Genomic DNA, 19,907 nt, shown 5'->3' on the forward strand with positions numbered 1-19,907 from the left:
ACAAGGGGCAATTAAAAGAATGACAAGGCATGATTAAAATGGCCAGGGCTCGTTGTTATCCCTCCCTTTGTTTGCACAGCTCCTTATAGTCCTTCAATTGTTTGATGTGCTCTCTCGCTGGGACCTTTTTTTGTCTACAGATGCCACCACTTTCTAATCTCTGCACAATGAATGAAAAGGAGGGGGTTGGGGGCAGGGAAGAGAAAGGAGCTGACAAAAATATAGCAGGATGGCTGAGATTCCTTCCAGTGAATGCTGGAACTGTTGATCCGTTTCTATCTCTCCACCTGCCAGAGGCACACAGAGCTGGAACAGGACTTGATGGATAGAATGAGTCTCTGTCGATCCTCTCTGCAGCTGGTGAGCTGTGGGGGCACAAGCTTACCTTTGCTTCCAGTGGGAACTTGTTGCCCATTTATACCCTTTGTCTGGGACTGCGTGGTATGAGAGTTCCAAGTGGGTGCAAGATTTAGGAAGAGGAAACTGGGATCTCCCTCCAGCTTCCTGAAGAGTCTCCCTGCAATGCTCCTTTCTGGAGGGCTCTTTGGTCTCTCTCCATCCTTTCTCTGAGAGCGGCCTAGTAGTCCCGCTTCAGGCTGTCACATTTTACTAATTGTAAAATTAGTAAGGATTGCAGGCCCTTGCCTGGCTACCTCCTCTTCATTTGCTGCTTCCAGACACTTTTCTGTAGGACTCCTTTATCTTTCCTCCACCACTGCCTCTGTTTTTCTTCTTACTCGTGATGTTGAAGGCAGTGGCCAATAACAGGCTATGTCTAGACTACGGAGTTTTTCCGGGATACTGGAGGTATCCCAGAAAAAATCCACAGCGTCCAGGGAACATGTCTGCTCTTCCAACATTTTTTGTGGAAGAGCAGGTGTGCTCTTTTGGAAGCCCTGTCTTCCTTGTTTCAAGAGGAAGAAGAGCTCTTCTGAAAGAGGGTTTTTTCCCGAAATTCGGCCCAGTGTAGACAATCAGAAAAAGGTACGCAAATCACTCAGCGCAATTTGCGTACCTTTTTCTGAAAAAAAGCAGCAGTCTAGACCTAGCCAGAGAGACAGGCATGGGCTCTCCCTTGCAAAAGGCCCCAGCTGCCAATGTTAGCTCTTCGTGGAGCTGTAACTCTAATTTCAGGGCAGCGAGCAGTTTCGTTGGTCGGTTTTTTCTACGCCTCAGCTGGGTAGTGATGTTCCAAGAAGTTTGGATTAACACAAGCAGCTGTGTTGAATCTGTTTCTGGGTTCCTGCTCCCCACCCTTGCTCTTTCCTCCTTCAACTCATTGGCTGTGTCTACATTGGTGCGATCTTGCACAAAAGCGGCTGCTTTTGCACAAAAACTTGCTGTCTGTCTACACTGGCCGTGAGTTCTTGCACAAGTACACTGACGTTCTAATGTATGAAATCAAGCCTTCTTGCACAAGAACTATTATGCTCCTGCTCAGGAAGAAGCCCTCTTGCACAACTGTTCTTGCGCAAGAGGCCAGTGTAGACAGGCAACATGAATTTCTTGTGCAAGAAAGCCCTATGATTAAAATGGCCATCAGAGCTTTCTTGTGCAAGAGAGAGTCTACACTGGCAAGGATGCACTTGCGCAAAAGCACATGCCAGTGTAGACGCTCTCTTCTGGAAGAGTTTTTGCACAAGAACTCTTCCGCAAAAGAGTTATTGCGCAAGATCATGCCAGTGTAGACGTAGCCATTATGTGGTGCTGATGGAGAGAGATGACTAAACCTTTTGTGGCAAGAGATGCTTTTGTTTACAGTGTCTGCTATGGGATAGATTGTGTCTTTACTCACAGAGCTGAGCAAGGGGCACCTGTGCTGTGATACTCCAGGTGAGGAAGCACCCTTTTGTCCCAATTCCCTCGCTGATTCCCATTTGCTCTGGAGAGTCAGTCGGTGCTGGTCTGTTCCAGCACCCCTCTGCTGTGCTGGCCAGCATGTCAGGGCATATACAACTAGTAAGACTTGACCCACTGAATGCCTCTTCTGAGAGGGCATAGGCAGGCCTGGATCCAAGGGCCTAGTAGCCCAAGCAAATGGGTCTGGCATCCTTTTGTGGGGCCATGGTCCAAATCACAATGTAGTCCCATGAACTAGGGGTGGGGAACCTTTTTTGGTCAGAGGCCACTGACCCACAGAAAAATCAGTCCAGGGCTGCACATAAGTGAGAAACAAGCTTGCATTGGCAAGTTTGCAGATGACACTACTCTAGGGGGAGAGGTAGATATAATGGAGGGTAGGGATAGGGTCCAGAGTGACCTAGACAAATTGTAGGATTGGGCCAAAAGAAATCTGATGAGGTTCAACAAGGACAAGTGTAGAGTCCTGCACTTGGGACAGAAGAATTCCAAGCACTGTTACAGGCTGGGGACTGACTGGCTAAGTAGCAGTTGAGCAGAAAAGGACCTGGGGATTACAATGGATGAGAAGCTGGAAATGAGTAAACAGTGTGCCCTTGTAGCCAAGAAGGCAAATGGCATATTAGGTTGCATTAGGAGGAGTATTTCTAGCAGCTCCAGAGAAGTGATTATTCCCCTTTATTTGGCACTGGTGAGGCCACATCTGGAATATTGCATCCTGTTCTGTGACCCCCATATAGGAAGGATGTGGATGCATTGGAGAGGGTCCAGAGGAGGGTAATCAAAATGATAAGGGGGCTGGAGCACATGACCTATGAGGAGAGGTTGAAGGATTTGGGATTATTTAATCTGCAGAAGAGAAGAGTGAGGGGGGATTTGATAGCAGCCTTCAACTTCCTGAAGGGAAGTTCCAACAAGGATGGAGAGAGGCAGTTCTCAGTAGTGAGGGGTGGCAGAACAAGGAGCAATGGTCTCAAATTACAGTGCGGGAGGTCTAGGTTGATAATTAGGAAAAACTCTTTCCCTAGGAGGGTGGTGAAGTACTGGAATGGGTTACCTAGGAAGATGGTGGAATCTCCATCCCTAGAGGTTTTTAAGTCTCAGCTTGAAAAAGCCCTGGCTGGGATGATTTAGTTGGGGTTGGTCCTACTTTGGGCACGGGGCTGGACTCGATGCCTTCCTGAGATCTCTTCCAGCCCTAAAATTCTATGATTCAAACAAACCTCTAACCACCTTTCACCAGCATGAGCTCCCCAATGCGGGGTAGGGGGGAACCCCAAGCCTCAGGGGCCAGATCCAGGCAAGCTGAGGGCTGCATCTGTTCCCCACCCCTGCTATAAACCATCCTGAACTAAAAGAGAGGTTAGGGGCTCGGTTATAGACCCCTCCGTCACCCTGGTGAACTCTTCCTCCTCCTGGGACAAGGAATCCCATGAGACCCTTGGTGCCATTGGGACGGAGTTACTCAGGCAAGGAAATGCACCCAAATCCGGGCTCCACCACCTGTCCCTTCATTGATAAAAAATAGGCAGCATATTTCAAAACCAATTTAGGCTGTAACCCCATCCATAGCTCACTCCCAAGACTCCGGTTTCTATATAAAGGCATGACACAGGGGCCCTTTTATTTACATACTCCTGCACTGTACTGGAAAAGAAAAGATCAGGTTTCATGTGAGGCGCTGGAATAACTTCCCTGTGGATATAAAGCAGGAAATGGGCCTGGTGCGGGTAGATCTTGCCATCCCATCATGAATGGCCTGTTCATCAATAAGCTTTTCCCTAGTAGGGTTGCCAGATGGTTTCAACAAAAATACCGGATACACTTGACATTACATCACAATCTACATTACATCTCATTTAGAAAACACCCGACATTTCTATGTTCTCAATTTGTTTCCTGAACAGAAAGCTCAAATACTGGACTGTCTGGTTTTGAACGAGATAGTCCACCTGGCAACCCTATCCCCTAGCAGTCTTCTGGCCTGAAACACCTCAGGGCCTGCTTGGCACAAAACTGGGGTCCAGTCGCTTTCTCCACGTCAGCTCCATATGTCTCTAGAGCTCAGCTCTGGCGAAGCAGCGCAGTGAGCTCTCACATAAAACATTTCTTGGTCAGCTGTCTCCTTCGCTGCAAAGAATCCATTTGCTGCACACGTACAACACAGATGCCTATACCTGAGGTATGTGGTATCCGGGGTAGAACCCGTACGGGCTCTTCTAAAGCCTCTACTGTTTGACCTATAGGAGTTCCATTTAGACCTCACTGTGGGCCTAGTTGTGGTCTCCCATGATTATTACATCAGGACTTAATCCACTGTAGTAAATAGGGGGTATCAAACAAGTGAAAGATCTGAATTGGGGCCCTTGCCTGGACGAGGCAAGCTGGCAAGGCCTCTGGCTGTCTTTTAGCCAAAGCCTTTAGTAGTCTGGCACCACATACCCCTGGCTAGTCTGTCTCTTCTGCAACTATAAATGCATCTAATGCTGGCTCAGTGAAAACTGCCAAGTATGTGGGTGGCTGTGGATAGGGAATTGCTGTTTCAGGGCTGTCATGCTCTGATACACTCAAAAATGATGGGGTGGGGGAAGAAGAATTTGGAGAGGGATTTTTTTTGTCTATTAACTAGCGTTATTTAAAATGTTACTGCATTAACACCGAGCAGGCTCAAACATAGGCAGGCTTCAAAATACTGAGCATCTCAGGTTATGTCTACACTAGCCCCCTAGTTCAAACTAGTCCCGTCCAGTCACCATTTTTAAATGGAATGAGGTGTAACAGTTAATTCGAACTAAACAGTTCGAATTACCGTTTCACTGCTGCGTGTAGCCACGGGTAGTTACTTCGGATTAGTGGAATTTAAAAATGGCGACCGGACGGCAACACGCAAATAAAGCCTGGGATATTTAAATCCTGGACTTCATCTGCAACTTCAAATGCCTACATTAGCCTCCCTAGTTCGAACTAGGGAGCTAGTGTATACATACCCTCATAGAAAATGTAAACTTCTGGCCCTACCCCAGAGAGTTTACAATCTACAACAAGACTTGACATAAGCGGCCAAGACACACAAAGGAGGTTTTTTGGCACAGAGAAGACTGGGGTAACAACAAGAGGATGTTTTAGCACAGATGAGTGTTGTGTGTGGTTCTCAGACTATCAATAGTGGTAATTAGTCCACAAGGTGAATACTGTGCAAGCATTAATTTAAAAAAAAAAAAATCATGAGCTAACTTTCCCTTTGTAAATCACTGAGTACATATGCTTAGGGGCATTCCATCTAGGCTTTAGCCTGCAGACTGTGTGTGTCTGCAGCAGGCAAAAAATACTTCGTAAAGCCCTCAACTGGTGCTTAGTAGAGTATTTTAGAACTGCTACAATTTGGCAGGAGACCAGTAAGAGCTCGTTTTAGAGAGTCTGCCAGAGACGCTTTTACAAAAGAGATCAGGCTGACAGATGCATGGTCTCAGCATATGACAAGGAGCAAAGAATTACTGAATTCTGAATCTGAATCTCACCCTTTCTATCAGTTTGATCTGTGTGTGGCGGTGTGAGTGGTGGGGGTGTTGGTATATTGCACCCACAAAGTACAGTTGCAGAATATCATTACGCTTGCAAAGGCAGAGCGCTCAGAAGTTAGAAAATGTCAGAATAAAAATTGACTCTACACCCTTAATCCCCCCCGTGCATGTGCTTTAATTAAGAATTTTTCGTACAATATGAGTTGTCCTGTGGCACCTTAGAGACTAACAATATCATCTCATCTGAGGAAGTGGGTTTTGCTCACGGAAGCTCATGATACTATACATATACTGTATTTTGGTTAGTCTCTAAGGTGCCACAGGACTACTCGGGGTTTTCTTTTAGTTGTTTTTAAAGTTACAGACTAAGGATATGTCTAGACTACAAGCCTCTTTTGAAAGAGAGTGTCTAGACTGCAACTACTTCTTTCAAAAAAGCGAGCCACTATTTTGAAAGAGAGCACCCAGGCAGTCTGGATGCTCTCTTTCGAAAAAGCCCTGTTTGCATTCAAGAACGCATTTTTTTCAAAAAAGAGCGCTTTTGAAAAAAGACGTTCTTCCTCGTAAAATTAGGTTTACCATGGTTGAAAAACCCGCTGCGTTCTTTTGATTTAATTTCAAATGAAGGAGGTGGCAGTCTAGATGCAGGGGAAGTTTTTTTTGAAAAAAGGCCTCTTTTTTTTAAAAAAAAACCTGTAGTCTAGACACAGCCCAAGGGTATATCTACACTGCATTCCTCTTTCGAGAGAGGAATACAAATGCAGCAGAGCGAAATTGCAAATGAAGCGTGGATTTGAAATTCCTGTGCTTCATTTGCATAATGGCGTCCGGGTACTTTTTCGAAATAACCTATTTTGAAGGAAAAAATGCAGTCTAGACGGGGTTATTCTGAAAAAAAACCCTTCTTTCAAAATAACCCTTACTCCTTAAAAAATGAGGTTTAAGGGTTATTTTGAAAGAAGGGTTTTTTTTTTAACTAACCCCGTCTAGACTGTGTTTTTTTCCTTTCAAATAGGATATTTCAAAAAGGTGCCCGGATGCCATTATACAAATGAAGCACTAGAAATTCAAATCCACCCTTCATGTGCAATTTCGCTCTGCTGCATTTGTATTCCTCTCTCGAAAGAGGAATGCAATGTAGACCTACCCTAACACAGCTACCCCTTTGAGATGTTCAGACAATATGACATATTATTTTCCATAGAAGTCTCCTTCCATGTCTTAAAGAGCAGCCATTCTGTATTTTGTTTGTCATTGTTCAATGTAAGACCTTTGGCCTTATTTACTGTACACTATTCAAAACTTGCTCAGAGACAGAATTATTCACTTCCTCCTGGATTTTTCTATGACGCTCATCTGAATACTTCACAAGACCTGTGAGGAGAGGGTGCAGCATCAGCTCCCTTTTACAGATGGGGAACTGAAGCTCTGAGACCTTAGGGTCCCGAGTATCCATTAGCTTTGGGTGCCCAATTTGAGACACCCGAGACTTTATTTTTTTTCAAAGTGCTAGGCATTTTTAAAGCACTTTAAAGCACAGGGCCCACTCATGTCAATTTCACCCGCAAGTGCCCCACATTTCTGCAGCTCCTACCGCAAGGTGTCACGTGGGGTACGCAGGAAATGAGGAATACACCAGTAGTGACCACAGGGGAGAAGTTGGTTTCAGTGACTTGCCCAGCAACATACAGGGACTCTGTGACAGAGGCAGAGATCAGACTCTCTAGGGAGGGTTGCCAACTTTGTAATATTTAAAAACCAGACTCTCCAGCCGATGGGCGGAGAGGCAATGTGGGTAACTATCCTGGGGCCTGATGATTCAAAGGACCCAGGGATCCTGGCTGCTTCATCCCTGAGCTCTTTAAATCACTGCCGCAGCCTCAGGTGGCCAAAGGGCTGGGTGGGTGATGGGTGCAATGCAGTCTGGGTGTCACTGAGGGTTGGCTGCCTCCCAGTCCTGCCCCTTCTATTAGTACAGAGCCAGGGCCCCTACCTCGTCCAGGGGCCTGGCGAGTCTGTCATCCTTCCCCTGCCCCCACTCCTGCAGGAGTACCAGAACCTCCCCATGTCTCCTGCCACTCAGGGCTTTTCCCTTCATCTGCCCCCCATCACCCCCATTCATCTGCCCAGGTCAGGAGGGGCTCTCCTGAGGAGGTAGAGCTGGGAGCTGCAACTTCCCAAAGCAGGTAAGAGGCAGCCTTGGCTGAGTAGGACTGGCGTGGGTGATAAGCCCGTGCCGCCTCACCTCTCCCTGCTGAGGTAACCAGACTTTGGGTGTCCGCTCAGTAGATGTGACTGGACACTGCCAGCTCCCCGTTTTGACCGGACACCTGACAGCCCTATCTCCAAGGCAGCATTCAGCTGCACTGACCACGCGGCTGTCTGTTCTCTTCCTGCAGTCCTCTGCCTCGTTTCCTACACCCCTTCCAACTTCTTCAGCTAATGCAGCAGGGATCTGACAAACAGCCTCCTTCATTCCACAGCCAGGGTTCATTCCCAGAGCAGGTCCAGCTGGGCGCTCTCAGAAGTGACTGGGATTCAAGTGGAGTTCTTTGAGGATGCAAGTAAAATGTTGGTTCTCCACAGTATGTTGGAATTAGCTGGGGTTACGTAGTTCTGACTATTGTTCATATTACACTTACCAGGCAGAGGCCTTGAAGATACCTGCTCTCTGCTCTGAAGGGTTTGTAGTCTAATTTGAGACAGGGAATAACTTTTAAATATAATAAGCACTAGAAGGGAAGGGAGGAAAGTTTGGAGGAAATAGTGTTTAGATAGCTCAACTGTGCACAAATTGATAGTTCCGAGACTTGAAGGTCACCTCCCATTTCTCCTGTGCAGGACCTTAACTCAATTTTTTTTTTGGGGGGGGGGGAGAGGGAGAATGAAATGAAAATGTCCATGCTTCATTTAAATCATTGCTCTGGGGTGGGGCTGGGGATGAAGGGTTCAGGATGCAGGCTGGCCCAGGGAGAGGAAAACCCCAGCCCTCTCTCACCACAGCAGCTTCGGGCCAGATGAGAATTGCCTTGCCATGGCTGCTGCAGCTCTAGTGGGCATAGCCGGGGAAGGGGTGCATGTCTCCTGGCTGGGGCATGTCCAGATTCGTCTGCCCCCTGCGCTCCCCAGCCAGAGTGAGGAATGCAGCAAACTGTGCACTTTCCTTTCACTCCCTGACGTAGGAGAACAGCCAGCAATGTTCCCGAACAAACTGGGGGGAAGAGCTTCAGCCTTCTCCTTTCACGTGTCTGGTGATTCTGTTTCTTTTCTTTATGGTTTTCTGAGAAGCAACCCCATTTTGGGACATCCCATTTTCCTGGCACACTCAAACCCTGACCTTGCTTTAAGTTATGATAAGAGCAAGCTGCATACCACATTTGGTTGTCCTAGCTTTTACCATTTAGGAGCAGTTCTTGAACAGGCAGGCAGACTGACTCAAGGACAAACTCTCTCAAGTATATGAGGCCAGTTGTCTTTGGCTGCCGCTCATCCCAGCCTTGGCTGCCTGGACGACTTCTTGGAGGCATCTCGGCAGAAGTAGGTCTTGAGGATGGATTTAGAATGGATCGGTCATTAGGGCCCATCTTCCCTCTGGTACAGATGTTCCAAAACTCTAGATTGGCTGCCACATGTGGACCTTCTGATACAATCCACATTGCCCTCCCGAGGAGTCTTTTTTTTTACTTTAGTGGGCTTTGGATCAGGCCTGTAATCTCTTAACTATTCCATCAAAACTCTCAGATAACCTCCCTGGTAACACCATCCTTCTTACCATGGATGTAGAAGCTCTATACGCCAACATCCCATATGAAGACGGATTACAAGCAATTAGAAACACTACCCCAGAGGACACCACTGCCAATTTGGCAGCAGACCTATGTAACTTTGTTCTCACCCACAATTATTTCCACTTTGAGGACAAATTATACCTCCAGATCAGTGGCACAGTCATGGGTACCTGCATGTCCCCACAGTACACTAACATCTTTATGGCTGACTTAGAACAACATTTCCTCAAATCCCGTCCCCTTTTACCACTTCTCTATTTACACTACATCAATGACATCTTTATGATCTGGACGCACGGCCAAGAAACACTGGAGACATTCCACAGAGATTTTAACAACCTATACCCTACCATCAATCTCAGCCTGGACCACTCTACACGAGAGATCCATTTCCTGGATACCACAGTACAAATCACCAATGGTAAACTAGACACCATTCTCCACAGAAAACCCACCGACTCATACAGTTACCTTCATGCCTCCAGCTCCCATCCAGAACACACCATACGATCCATCATCTATAGCCAAGTCCTTCAATACAACCGCATTTGCTCTAATCCCATTGACAGAGACCAGAAACTTCAGGATCTCTACCAAGCATTTATAAACCTCAATTAACCATCTGGAGAAATAAAAAAACAAATTGAAAGAGCCAGACGAATACCCAGAAACCATCTACTTAAAGACAGACCCAAGAAAACCAACAATAGAACACCACTTGTCATCACCTATAGCCCCCAACTTAAACCCGTCCAACACATTATCAATAAACTACAACCTATATTAGAACAGGATACTATACTCTGAGAGGCTCTGGGAGACAGACCCCTAGTCTCCTACATATAACCATCTAACCTCAGGATGATTCTTACCAACAACCACAGTACATACCACACTAATACTAACCCTGGAACCTTTCCTTGCAACAAACCCCGTTGCCAGTTTTGTCCACATATTTACTCTGCTGACATCATTATTGGACCTAACCAATTCAGTTATAAGATCATAAGAACATAAGAACGGCCGTACTGGGTCAGACCAAAGGTCCTTCTAGCCCAGTATCCTGTCTACCGACAGTGGCCAGCACCAGGTGCCCCAGAGAGGGTGGACCGAAGACAATGATCAAGCGATTTGTCTCCTGCCATCTCTCTCCAGCCTCTGACAAACAGAGGCCAAGGACACCATTTTATCCCCTGGCTAATAGCCTTTTATGGACCTAACCTCCATGAAATTATCTAGCTTCTCTTTAAACTCTATTATAGTCCTAGCCTTCACAGCCTTCTCTGGCAAGGAGTTCCAGAGGTTGACTACACGCTGTGTGAAGAAGAACTTTATTTTATCCGTTTTAACCTGCTACCCATTTATTTCATTTGGTGATCAATTTAATTTAATTTCACATATTCCTGCTCATCGAGAAATATAATTTATGTCATCATGTGCCCACAGTGTCCATCTTCTATGTACATTGGACAAATGTCTCAGATGCTTCGCCAAAGAATCAATGCACACAAAATGGATATCAGACAGTATCACAAAGAAAAAACAGTTTCTTGCCATTTCAACCAGAAAGGGCATTGTCTCAACGACTTGATTACCTGCATACTGTTTCAAAGGCATTTTAACACCAGACTTGAAAGAGAAACCTCTGAACTGTCATTCATGCTTAAATTTGACACTTTACACCAGGGTCTTAACAAAGACATGAATTATCTTACCCATTACAAAGATAGCTTCCCCAATTATCACCTCTAATATCATTAGCTCACAGACATTTACCTCCCTCTCCATCCCCCCTCTGTTCTGAAATTTGATTTGTCCTTTTTATATGTGTTCACTTTTTTTTTATTGTATCCCTTTGGTATATATGGTCATGCCTATTTTCTTCCACAAGTTGATCTGAGGAAGTGGGTCTGGCCCACAAAAGCTCATCACTAATAAACCATCTTGTTAGTCTTTAAAGTGCTACATAGTCCTGTTTTTTGTTTAAGAATTTTTTAGAAAGCTTCTGACAAAGGTCTGTGGAAACACAGACTAATAAAATTCCTCTCTTTTATCTGCCTGTTACTTGGTCCACTTCCTGCTCATCAGCAACAATTCAGATAATAAACTGCCTAGTTGAGTAGTCTAAAGGCGCACACAGAACACGTTGGCTATACTGGGATGCAGAATATATTAATGTGCTGTGTTATTTTTCTGAAGTTCTATATAATTAGACACCATTTTTCCACCTCAAGCTAACCTCTTCTTTAGAGATGGCTACTGCAGACGTTCGTTAAGGTGACAGTGCAAAGTCATGTTATGAATGCAGAATACCTGGGCCATTAAATTTACATGGCCCATTGTCACAGTTAGTGGCATAGGCATAATGGGGTGAAATTAAGCAATTAATAAAAAAACTGGCCTAGGCAGCAAGAAGAATGTTTCATTTCTGTGCTCTGTTATACTGCCCAGTCCCAGCAAATGTGCAAGGATCCTGCATGCATGATACAACCGTGTCTATAATTAGGCCATGTTCTTTATATTTCACCCTGAATAATTGATTTTTGCAGTAGCCGTGTGTGATCTGTGCATGTTTGCTGCTAGCAGGTGGAAATTGTCTTCAGCCAACCAATGGAAACCCCATCACTCAAATGATTTAAACTGGTCAAACTACTAGAAAATATAGAGAATGGTGCTATAAGTGGTAGGAAATGGAATAGATGGCCAAATAGGTCTTTTTCTATCTTTTAACTTCTGCAGTGTGTCTGAACTTTAAGTTTGTCATAAAAGCAGAAGTAGGAAGGCTCTGAATTAAACTGTTTTGAATATAAAGACTTTGTACTAGCTGTACATCAGAGCAAGAGATTATGCTGTATCTTTTGCATCAGTGTTTTGAGTCTATCCCTTATATTCCCTTTTCCAAACATAATTTTCCAAGTGACGCCTTCTTAAATACTCAAGTCAGCTATCCCTCTTTTGCACGAGTTTTCTACCAGTGTAACTCCATTGACTTCTGTGGATTTGCTCCTGTATTTTCACTGCGGTGAAATTGTACTAAGTTTTACCAGAGGGCTAGATTTGTGACTTGAACAACACCTCTGTGGTTCTTTACAGCCAGACTGCCAACAAGGGCAGGGGTTTCTTCTCTCGCTGTACTCTGGTTTGTTTGTTTGTTGTTTTAAGCTTTTGGGGGTGGGGGGAGGGAAGGCCATAATGTGCTGAATAAATTGACATCAAGGAAACATAAAATGCAAGAAAAATAGATGCATAAGGTGGCAGGATCAGGCCAGAGGGCTATTGCAGAGGAGGAAAAAGGTAGCCCCAAAAGCCTAAAAGACCTGTTTATAGAAGCAGAGGGCTGCAGGACAATTAGCAGCAGCTGGGAGGGATCTGGCTCAGGCAGTTTGGGGCCAGCTGACTCCACTGCTGTCTGTCTGAAGGCCTTTAAAAGCCTCAGCAATTGGAAGCTGGGGGAGTGGAGGGTGGTGAATGAGAGGACGGAAAGAGAAGTGCAGGAGATAGACAGCAAAAGGCTAGAGAGTGATTCATTCCAGCACTAGAATGGAAACAGCTGGGGGAGGGGGTCCCAGGACCAGTGGCTGGGCTCCCTACTACAGAGACTTGTTGCAAACCCCAATCCCTGGGGTTGGGAGGGAGAGGCTGGCTCCAGCAGTAGCCTGGGTAAGAGGGACTCCTGCTGCAATATGCTTGCAATGTAATTCAGCTTTGGGTCTGCTGTTTCAGTGTCTTCTGAGTTGCAGAGTCAGGGCTTTGTGTCTAACATATACTAGAAGGCTGAAGCAAAATACAGGACTATGTGGCACTTTAAAGACTAACAAGATGGCTTATTAGATGATGAGCTTTTGTGGGCCAGACCCACTTCCTCAGATCAAATAGTGGAAGAAAATAGTCACAACCATATATACCAATGGATACAATTTTAAAAAATGAACACCTGTTCTGAAATTTGATTTGTCCTTTTCATAGAAGGGGGATGCGGGGGGGGAGGGAAAAGTAAATGTCTGTGGGCTAATGATATTACTCAAAAGCAGTTGAGTAACCTTGGCCGGAAGCTCAACTTTTACAGCTCCTTGTGAAAAGAAAGAAGTAAGGACTAGTCTTGCCTGAAAACTCCTGGGTACAACATGGGGTGCTGATGTGGGCACATGTTGAACAGTGACTCTTGTACTGATATGCTTGGCTGCTGAATATGCAGCTCGGCTATGTCTACACTGGCATGATTTTCTGTTTTTAACGGAAAAGTTTTCTGTTAAAAGCATTTTCGGAAAAGCACGTCTAGACTGGCAGGATGCTTTTCTGCAAAAGCACTTTTTGCGGAAAAGCGTCCGTGGCTAATCTAGACACGGTTTTCTGCAAAAAAGCCCCGATTGCCATTTTCATGATCGGGGCTTTTTTGCGGAAACACTATTGTTTCCGCAAAAAACTTTTGCCCGAATGGGAGCAGCATAGTATTTCCGGAAAAGCACTGACGATCTTACATGATATCGTCAGTGCTTTTCCGAAAATTCAAGCGGACAGTGTAGACAGCTGGCAAGTTTTTCCGCAAAAGCAGATGATTTTGCGGAAAAAACTTGCCAGTCTAGACACAGCCCTCATGTACCAACTCTGTGGGGATACAATGAGACTCTTAACTAGAACTTTACAATCAACACCACTGAATGGCTGCCCTCACCCAAAATCTAGAGAGTGGTGACATAGCTGAATGTCCCAATTAATGAGAACCTCCAGAATCTTCCAAAGACCTGTCTGAAATATTGCAGAGATTTCGGAGATCATGCTAATGTCCCAGAGACGCAGCTGATTGCTGATTCCACAAAGGTATTTCAAGCTTTCAACCTGCCTTGAGAACAGGGGTGAGCATTGAACTAATTCAGAGCCCCATGAGGCAGATGCTGCCATCTCTCACCTTTGGAGCACGAGAGACAATTCACCATGTGATTGCTTTGTCTCTGTCTATAATCTTTTATGGGGTCGGCCCTTGGCCACAGCAAGGGGGAGTCCCTCCCCACCCCTTCTGCCCATCCTGCTGAGGAAATGGGATTGGAGAGCAGGGGCTTGTCCCACCATACCCCCCTGTTGGCACTCTAGCTGGGACTGGAGCTGTCATGGGTGTGTTTCCCCCACCCTTCAGCAGGTGAGCTAAGTGGGTAGAGCGGAAAAAGCCCATGAAACTCTGCCCCACTCCTTGGCAGGAGCACTGGGTGGGCAGATTGGCACAAGCCACGACTCTCCAACCTGGCAGGAGCCCCAGGCAGGTGGACAAAGGAGGTTGAGATACAGAGGAACCCATTTTTCCAGCTCCCCATGGGCACAGACCCTGTTGTCCCAGTGGCTAATCCACCTCAGTCTAGACACCAGTCACAAACTATGGCTTATGTCGTGTCCTCTTCAGTCCTTTACCAGCAGCATCCTAGAGTCACCCGAAGAAATGTCTGGAGCTGTCCACTAATCTGGGCTTGGTTATTTGAACATTGAAGTGAGAATGTGTCGACTCTTAGGGTGCAGTGGAAAGTCAGTATTTTTCTTTCAGGCTGTTCCTTGAGAGAGGAATAAAGAGGTGCATGGCAGAGATGGAAAACTTTTAAGTCTGGAGAGGATCCCAGAGGTGCTTCCTCCTTTTCACTGCAGCAAGGAAAAACCATGCACCTCTTTATTCCTCTGTCTAGGAACAGCCTGAGAGAAAAATACTGACCTTCCACTGCACCCTCAGGGTTGACACATTCTCACGTCAATGAAATAAAATGGGAAGCAAATTCTGTAGTAGATTAGAGCCCTCACTAAAATACCTTGTCTCCAATTCTATTAGTGCATGTGGGAGTGTAACAATAATGATGCAAGTAATCCTATTGCCATCAGAGTAATACACCCCTCAAGATAAAATTGCACACACGTTTAAATGGTTGTGGGTCAGACTCAGTTAATTCCTCTCTATATACAAACAATATGCTATATTTTCATACAACTGGTTCTCTGTTCAAATGAGGCCTGGGTCTACAGCAAAAAGGGTGTTGAGCACTCTATGTATATTGAATAGTCATCACCTGCCTAGATCTGGAGCAGGCATTCTGGTTTTGAGTCCCACTATTTTTCTCCTGGACATAGCAATTTATTTTGAAATATCTTTTAAGGTAGTGGTACTTAGTTCTTCAAATGTTTAGCAAGGAAGAATCTCTTGATCACACATTGTTGCCTTTAATTCACATAACATAATTCTGTGGTCTGGTAATGTATGATTTTTGAAGGTATAGCTGTCCATTGGAAGTGGAAGTCTATTACAAGCCACACTTATAAGCCAGACATGATCACCAATGTAAACACTGTGGATCAGATTCTTAACTGGCGTAAACTGATTTCATTGGAGCTCTTCTGATTTACACCAGCTGGAAATCTGTCCCCTTTCTTTTGGGGCTCACATGGGCTAAAATTAGCAAAGGTTATTTCTTTAAAATTATTCATAAAACTTGAGTGTTTTGTCATGTCTAGTTGCACAATGATGACAGAGACTCGAGAAAGGAGCAGCCGACTACTGAAAAGATGGTTGATTTTACATAAGTGCTGTTGGACCACTCTTAGTTTTCCAGAGCCACAATTCCAAAGTTTTAAAAACTGGGATGAAAACTCCCATAGCAATTTTCAATATTTTTGGCTCTTAGTCTTGTGAATGAGACTGACCGATTGGAATGTCAGTAGTGTGCTTATCTAAAAGTAAACCCTGACTATAACTGTCCAAGCTATTTCAGTTCAGTCATCCTTAGGTCTGGTTGCCTAGCACCAAGTTTCTTTGCCTCATTGTGCCATAGTGACACCTGCTGGAAAGTTTCTGAACACCAGCATTTCATAGGCCTCAAGGCTGCAACCCATCAAGGACAACATCAATAACTTTTACCAGCATGTTTGATTTGGGGGGAGGGTAGCTCAGTGGTTTGAGCATTGGTCTGCTAAATCCAGGGTTATGAATTCAATCCTCAATGGGACCATTTAGGGAGCTGGGGTAAATCTGTCAAGGATGGTACTTGGTCCTGCTATGATAGCAGGGGACTGGACTCAATGACCTCACAAGGTCCCTTCCAGTTCTGTGAGATGGTTTATCTTCATATGTTATAGTGATCACTTAATCTATCCAAATGCTTGAGCCTTTACATTTCAGGTGGCTGAAGAGAATGAGCAATTGCATTTATTTGTCACCTCTAAAATGTTATTTCTAATGAGTGTAGGAGGTGTGATAAGCATTGTTTCTCCATGCCCAGATGTCTTATCAGCTGTGGAAAATATAGCATGCTCTGGCTATGTCTACCCTACAATGTTTAGACAGCTGTTGTTGCGCAAAAACCTGCAGAGCATCCACACCTCAAATGAGCTCTTATGCAATTAAATGGGCAGTTAAGCAGCAGAACAGAGGGCTTTTTCCGCCGTAGGTAAACCTCCTTTTCTGAGGCATAACTGCTTTTAGCGCTACAGCTATTGTGCAGCAAGGCAAGTGTGGATGCTCCAGAGGAGTTTCATGTGCAAGAAACCCCTATGGGAAAAAGCACAGGTGCTCTGATGGCCATTCTGTGAATGGACATCAGAGATTTCTTGCAGTATGGACACTCTCTTGCACAAAAGCACACCGTGGACGTGCTCTTGCACAAGAATTTTTTGTGCAAAAACTCTTGTGCAAAAGGCTTCTTGTGTAAGAAGCATGTAGCGTAGACGTAGCCAATCTGCCTGCATTTACCCAGGTGTATCGAGAGTTGCATCTGGGCTTTTAGATTTTTACTTCCTCTAGCCCACATTATGCCTTCATTTACTTTAGAGGGACATTGACAAGATAGATCTAAGTTTAGACCTGCTAAGCTTATTTTTAAGAATAGCCTTGGCTCCTTCACAATTCTTTTGAGATGTTTTCCACCAAAACAAATGGTTCCAAGAGGAAAAGAAATAGCCCCGTACTCAAGAGCAACTCTACAATAATAAACCAACATTCACAGCCTATCGCTTAAATATCACAGTCTTGCAATTGGTACTCGATGTGCCTGTAAGTGATGGAGGAAATAAAAATTCAGTGAGGAAACAAGCCTAAGGCGTCTCTGTACATTAGTGAGGGAAGCATGATTCTAGAATCATTGAGAGTATCTTTTAAAATATTTCCTTCGTTTGGAAGCACTTCAGAGTAGGACTGGTGCCTGGATGTGGGTTTACGACACCGAGTGCACTGTGAGCCCTACTGTAAGACAAATAATATAAGGCACACACTTAAACATTCACCAACTGTGTTTTCAATTTAAAAAATGGAGCTGGCCCAGTTTTGGAAATCGTTTACCAAACCCTTCTGAATTTCTAATTTGTATCAAAAGCAGGGGAGTTTTCACTAGCTTCATCTAAATTAAATCAAAATAAGTCACTCTTAAATCAAACTACCACCCACAGAGTTGTTTACACTGGATTTAACCTAGTTGGTTTAAAATACCACTTCTGGGCCTAGCCTATACTTGAGTTAGGTTGACATAGCGATGTTGGTCAGCGGTGTGAAAAATCCACACCTCAATCTGATGTCACTGTGGTGACCCAGTGTAACACAGCTGTGCTATGTCAGTTGGATAAATGGTTCTGTTTCTTTGTTCGATGAAGGAGTATTCTTAGGAAATACCTCTTCCACCAGAGTAGATTCCATCCATACCATTGGGCTTTGCTGGCACAGCTATATTGGTATTGTCTCGATAGTGTAGATATAACTTAAGTTAAACTGGTGCAACCATCTCATGTAGACAAAGCTACCTGATGGTGAGGCATTCATATATGAGGACAAAGTCAGTCTTATTAGCACACAGCAGTTCTGATGTCTAAGATCTGGAAGTGGTCACTGGTGAGGTAGCAATGGGATGCGTATGGCTATAAACATGTCTCTGACCTGAACTGAGTACCTCCTGAGGCAGAAACATGAGAGACTCAGTGGTTTCAAGTTTGATGAATTGATTATCCCTTTGCTGGTGGGCTCATTTAAACTAAAATCATCTATTAATCTCTCCCTTTCAGACCACTCAGGCTGCTGGGTATTGATAGGAGCCTGAGAAAAAACCTTAGTTTTTGAAGAGTGAACTCTTTGCCTCTTTGTCTCTGTACTGCCAGTGCCTATTCAAGTAAAATGAGAGCCGGCGGAGGCGACCCTAAATGTGTAGTTCCAGAGTTTGTATTGTTGCTTTTGTTTCCTCCACAGTCTCATGATTCTGTAAGTTAATAATCACTCCTCAATTATTTTCTCTTTTCCTAGGCAAGGGATGGATTTATAGTCCATTTCTCACCACAGTGAAGAGCTGAGGCTGTGTGAGAAGAAGAGAGAGATGCCTTACATGCTGATTCTTCTTGCACTCCTCCTAAGCGGAGAGAAAATTGAGGCACAGAGAGCAGGTATGTGCTGACAACCAAGTGGGTTGTATCCACGAAAGCTCATGATACCATCTACATGTTTTGTTGGTCTTTAAGGATACATCTAGACTACAAGCCTCTTTTGAAAGGCTTTTTCCAAAGACTCTTTTGAAAAAGCCTCTTTCAAAAGAGAGCATCTAGACTACAAGCAGATTTTTCAAAAAAGCAAGCCGCTTTTTCAAAAGACAGTCTAGTCGCTCTCTTTCCAAAAAAGCACAGTTTGCATTCAATAGCACCTTTTTTTGAAAGAGTACTTTCAAAAAAAGGTGTAATTCCTCGTAAAATGAGGTTTACGGTGATCAAAAAAACCTGCCATGTTCTTTTGATTTATTTTTGAAAGAACACTGCTGCAGTCTAGACCCAGGTGAAGTTTTTTTGAAAAACGGCTACTTTTTTTTGAAAAAAACCCTGTAGTCTAGACACACCCTGTGGTGTTGCTAGACTATTCGTTGTTTTTTAAGTTTTTTCCAATTATGGACTAACTTGGCTACCCTTCTGAAGCTTTTGAACCAAATATTGAAACATTCAACTGGCTCTGTCAAGTATATAAAGAAAGAATCACTGACCCATTAAGGATTAGCCCTGTTGAACACAGTGTTTTCCTGTATTAATTCCTTAATAAACTTCACTGTCTTCACCTCAACCACCCCGTTTTCTGGACAGTCATCCCTGATAAGAGATGGGATTTCTTCTCTATACTCTGTATTGTTTTAAGTTACACTTATTGTCACCAGCTGAGATGCATTAAAAGACACAACATGCATAGCCATTGCTGAATGTTTGAAATGATATATTCTTCAGTTAGCTGGGCTTAACCCTGTTTTTCCCGGACAGGATAAATTAATGATGCTGGACTTTTCCCATCATCTTTACAGCTGATGATGAGTTGAACTTTACAATCACATGACATAATGTCTATCTATTGTGCAAGAAAACTCTGACTGTGCTCCCCTTAGCTCTGACTCTGCAGTCGAAGGAGAGGTGTCTAGGAGCTGCCAGGCCAGCTCTCCATCCTTCTATTCTAAGGTGTTTTTCCCATGGCAGGGCATTCTGGCTTTATGGGCACATTTTGTTGGCAGTGCAGCACAAAGCACTTGCTTCTCCCTAGAGGATCTGGGGCCATGAACTTAATACATGACAATACATGACGGATGTGTCTACATTGGCACCCCTTTCCAGAAAAGGGATGCTAATGAGACACTTCGGAATTGCAAATCCACGGGGGATTTAAATATCCCCCATGGATTTGCAATTCCGAAGTGTCTCATTAGCATCCCTTTTCCGGAAAGGGGTGCCAATGTAGACACAGCCGACATGTGTATAGCAGTTTTCA

The 19,907-nt window shown here is 44.5% G+C and overlaps 1 protein-coding gene across 1 annotated transcript in view; it reads left to right on the forward strand.

Annotated features, from left to right (window-relative positions):
* The window catches only part of COL22A1 (collagen type XXII alpha 1 chain), a 310,548-nt gene that overhangs the window by 16,830 nt on the left and 273,811 nt on the right, over positions 1 to 19,907 (forward strand). The window contains exon 3 of the mRNA XM_075920074.1: positions 18,420 to 18,556. Coding sequence (XP_075776189.1) covers positions 18,490 to 18,556 — 67 coding nt within the window. The 5' untranslated portion in view covers positions 18,420 to 18,489. The remainder of the gene's footprint in view (positions 1 to 18,419; positions 18,557 to 19,907) is intronic.

This window comes from Pelodiscus sinensis, chromosome 2 (assembly GCF_049634645.1).
Source record: "Pelodiscus sinensis isolate JC-2024 chromosome 2, ASM4963464v1, whole genome shotgun sequence".
Lineage (NCBI taxonomy): Eukaryota > Metazoa > Chordata > Testudines > Trionychidae > Pelodiscus > Pelodiscus sinensis.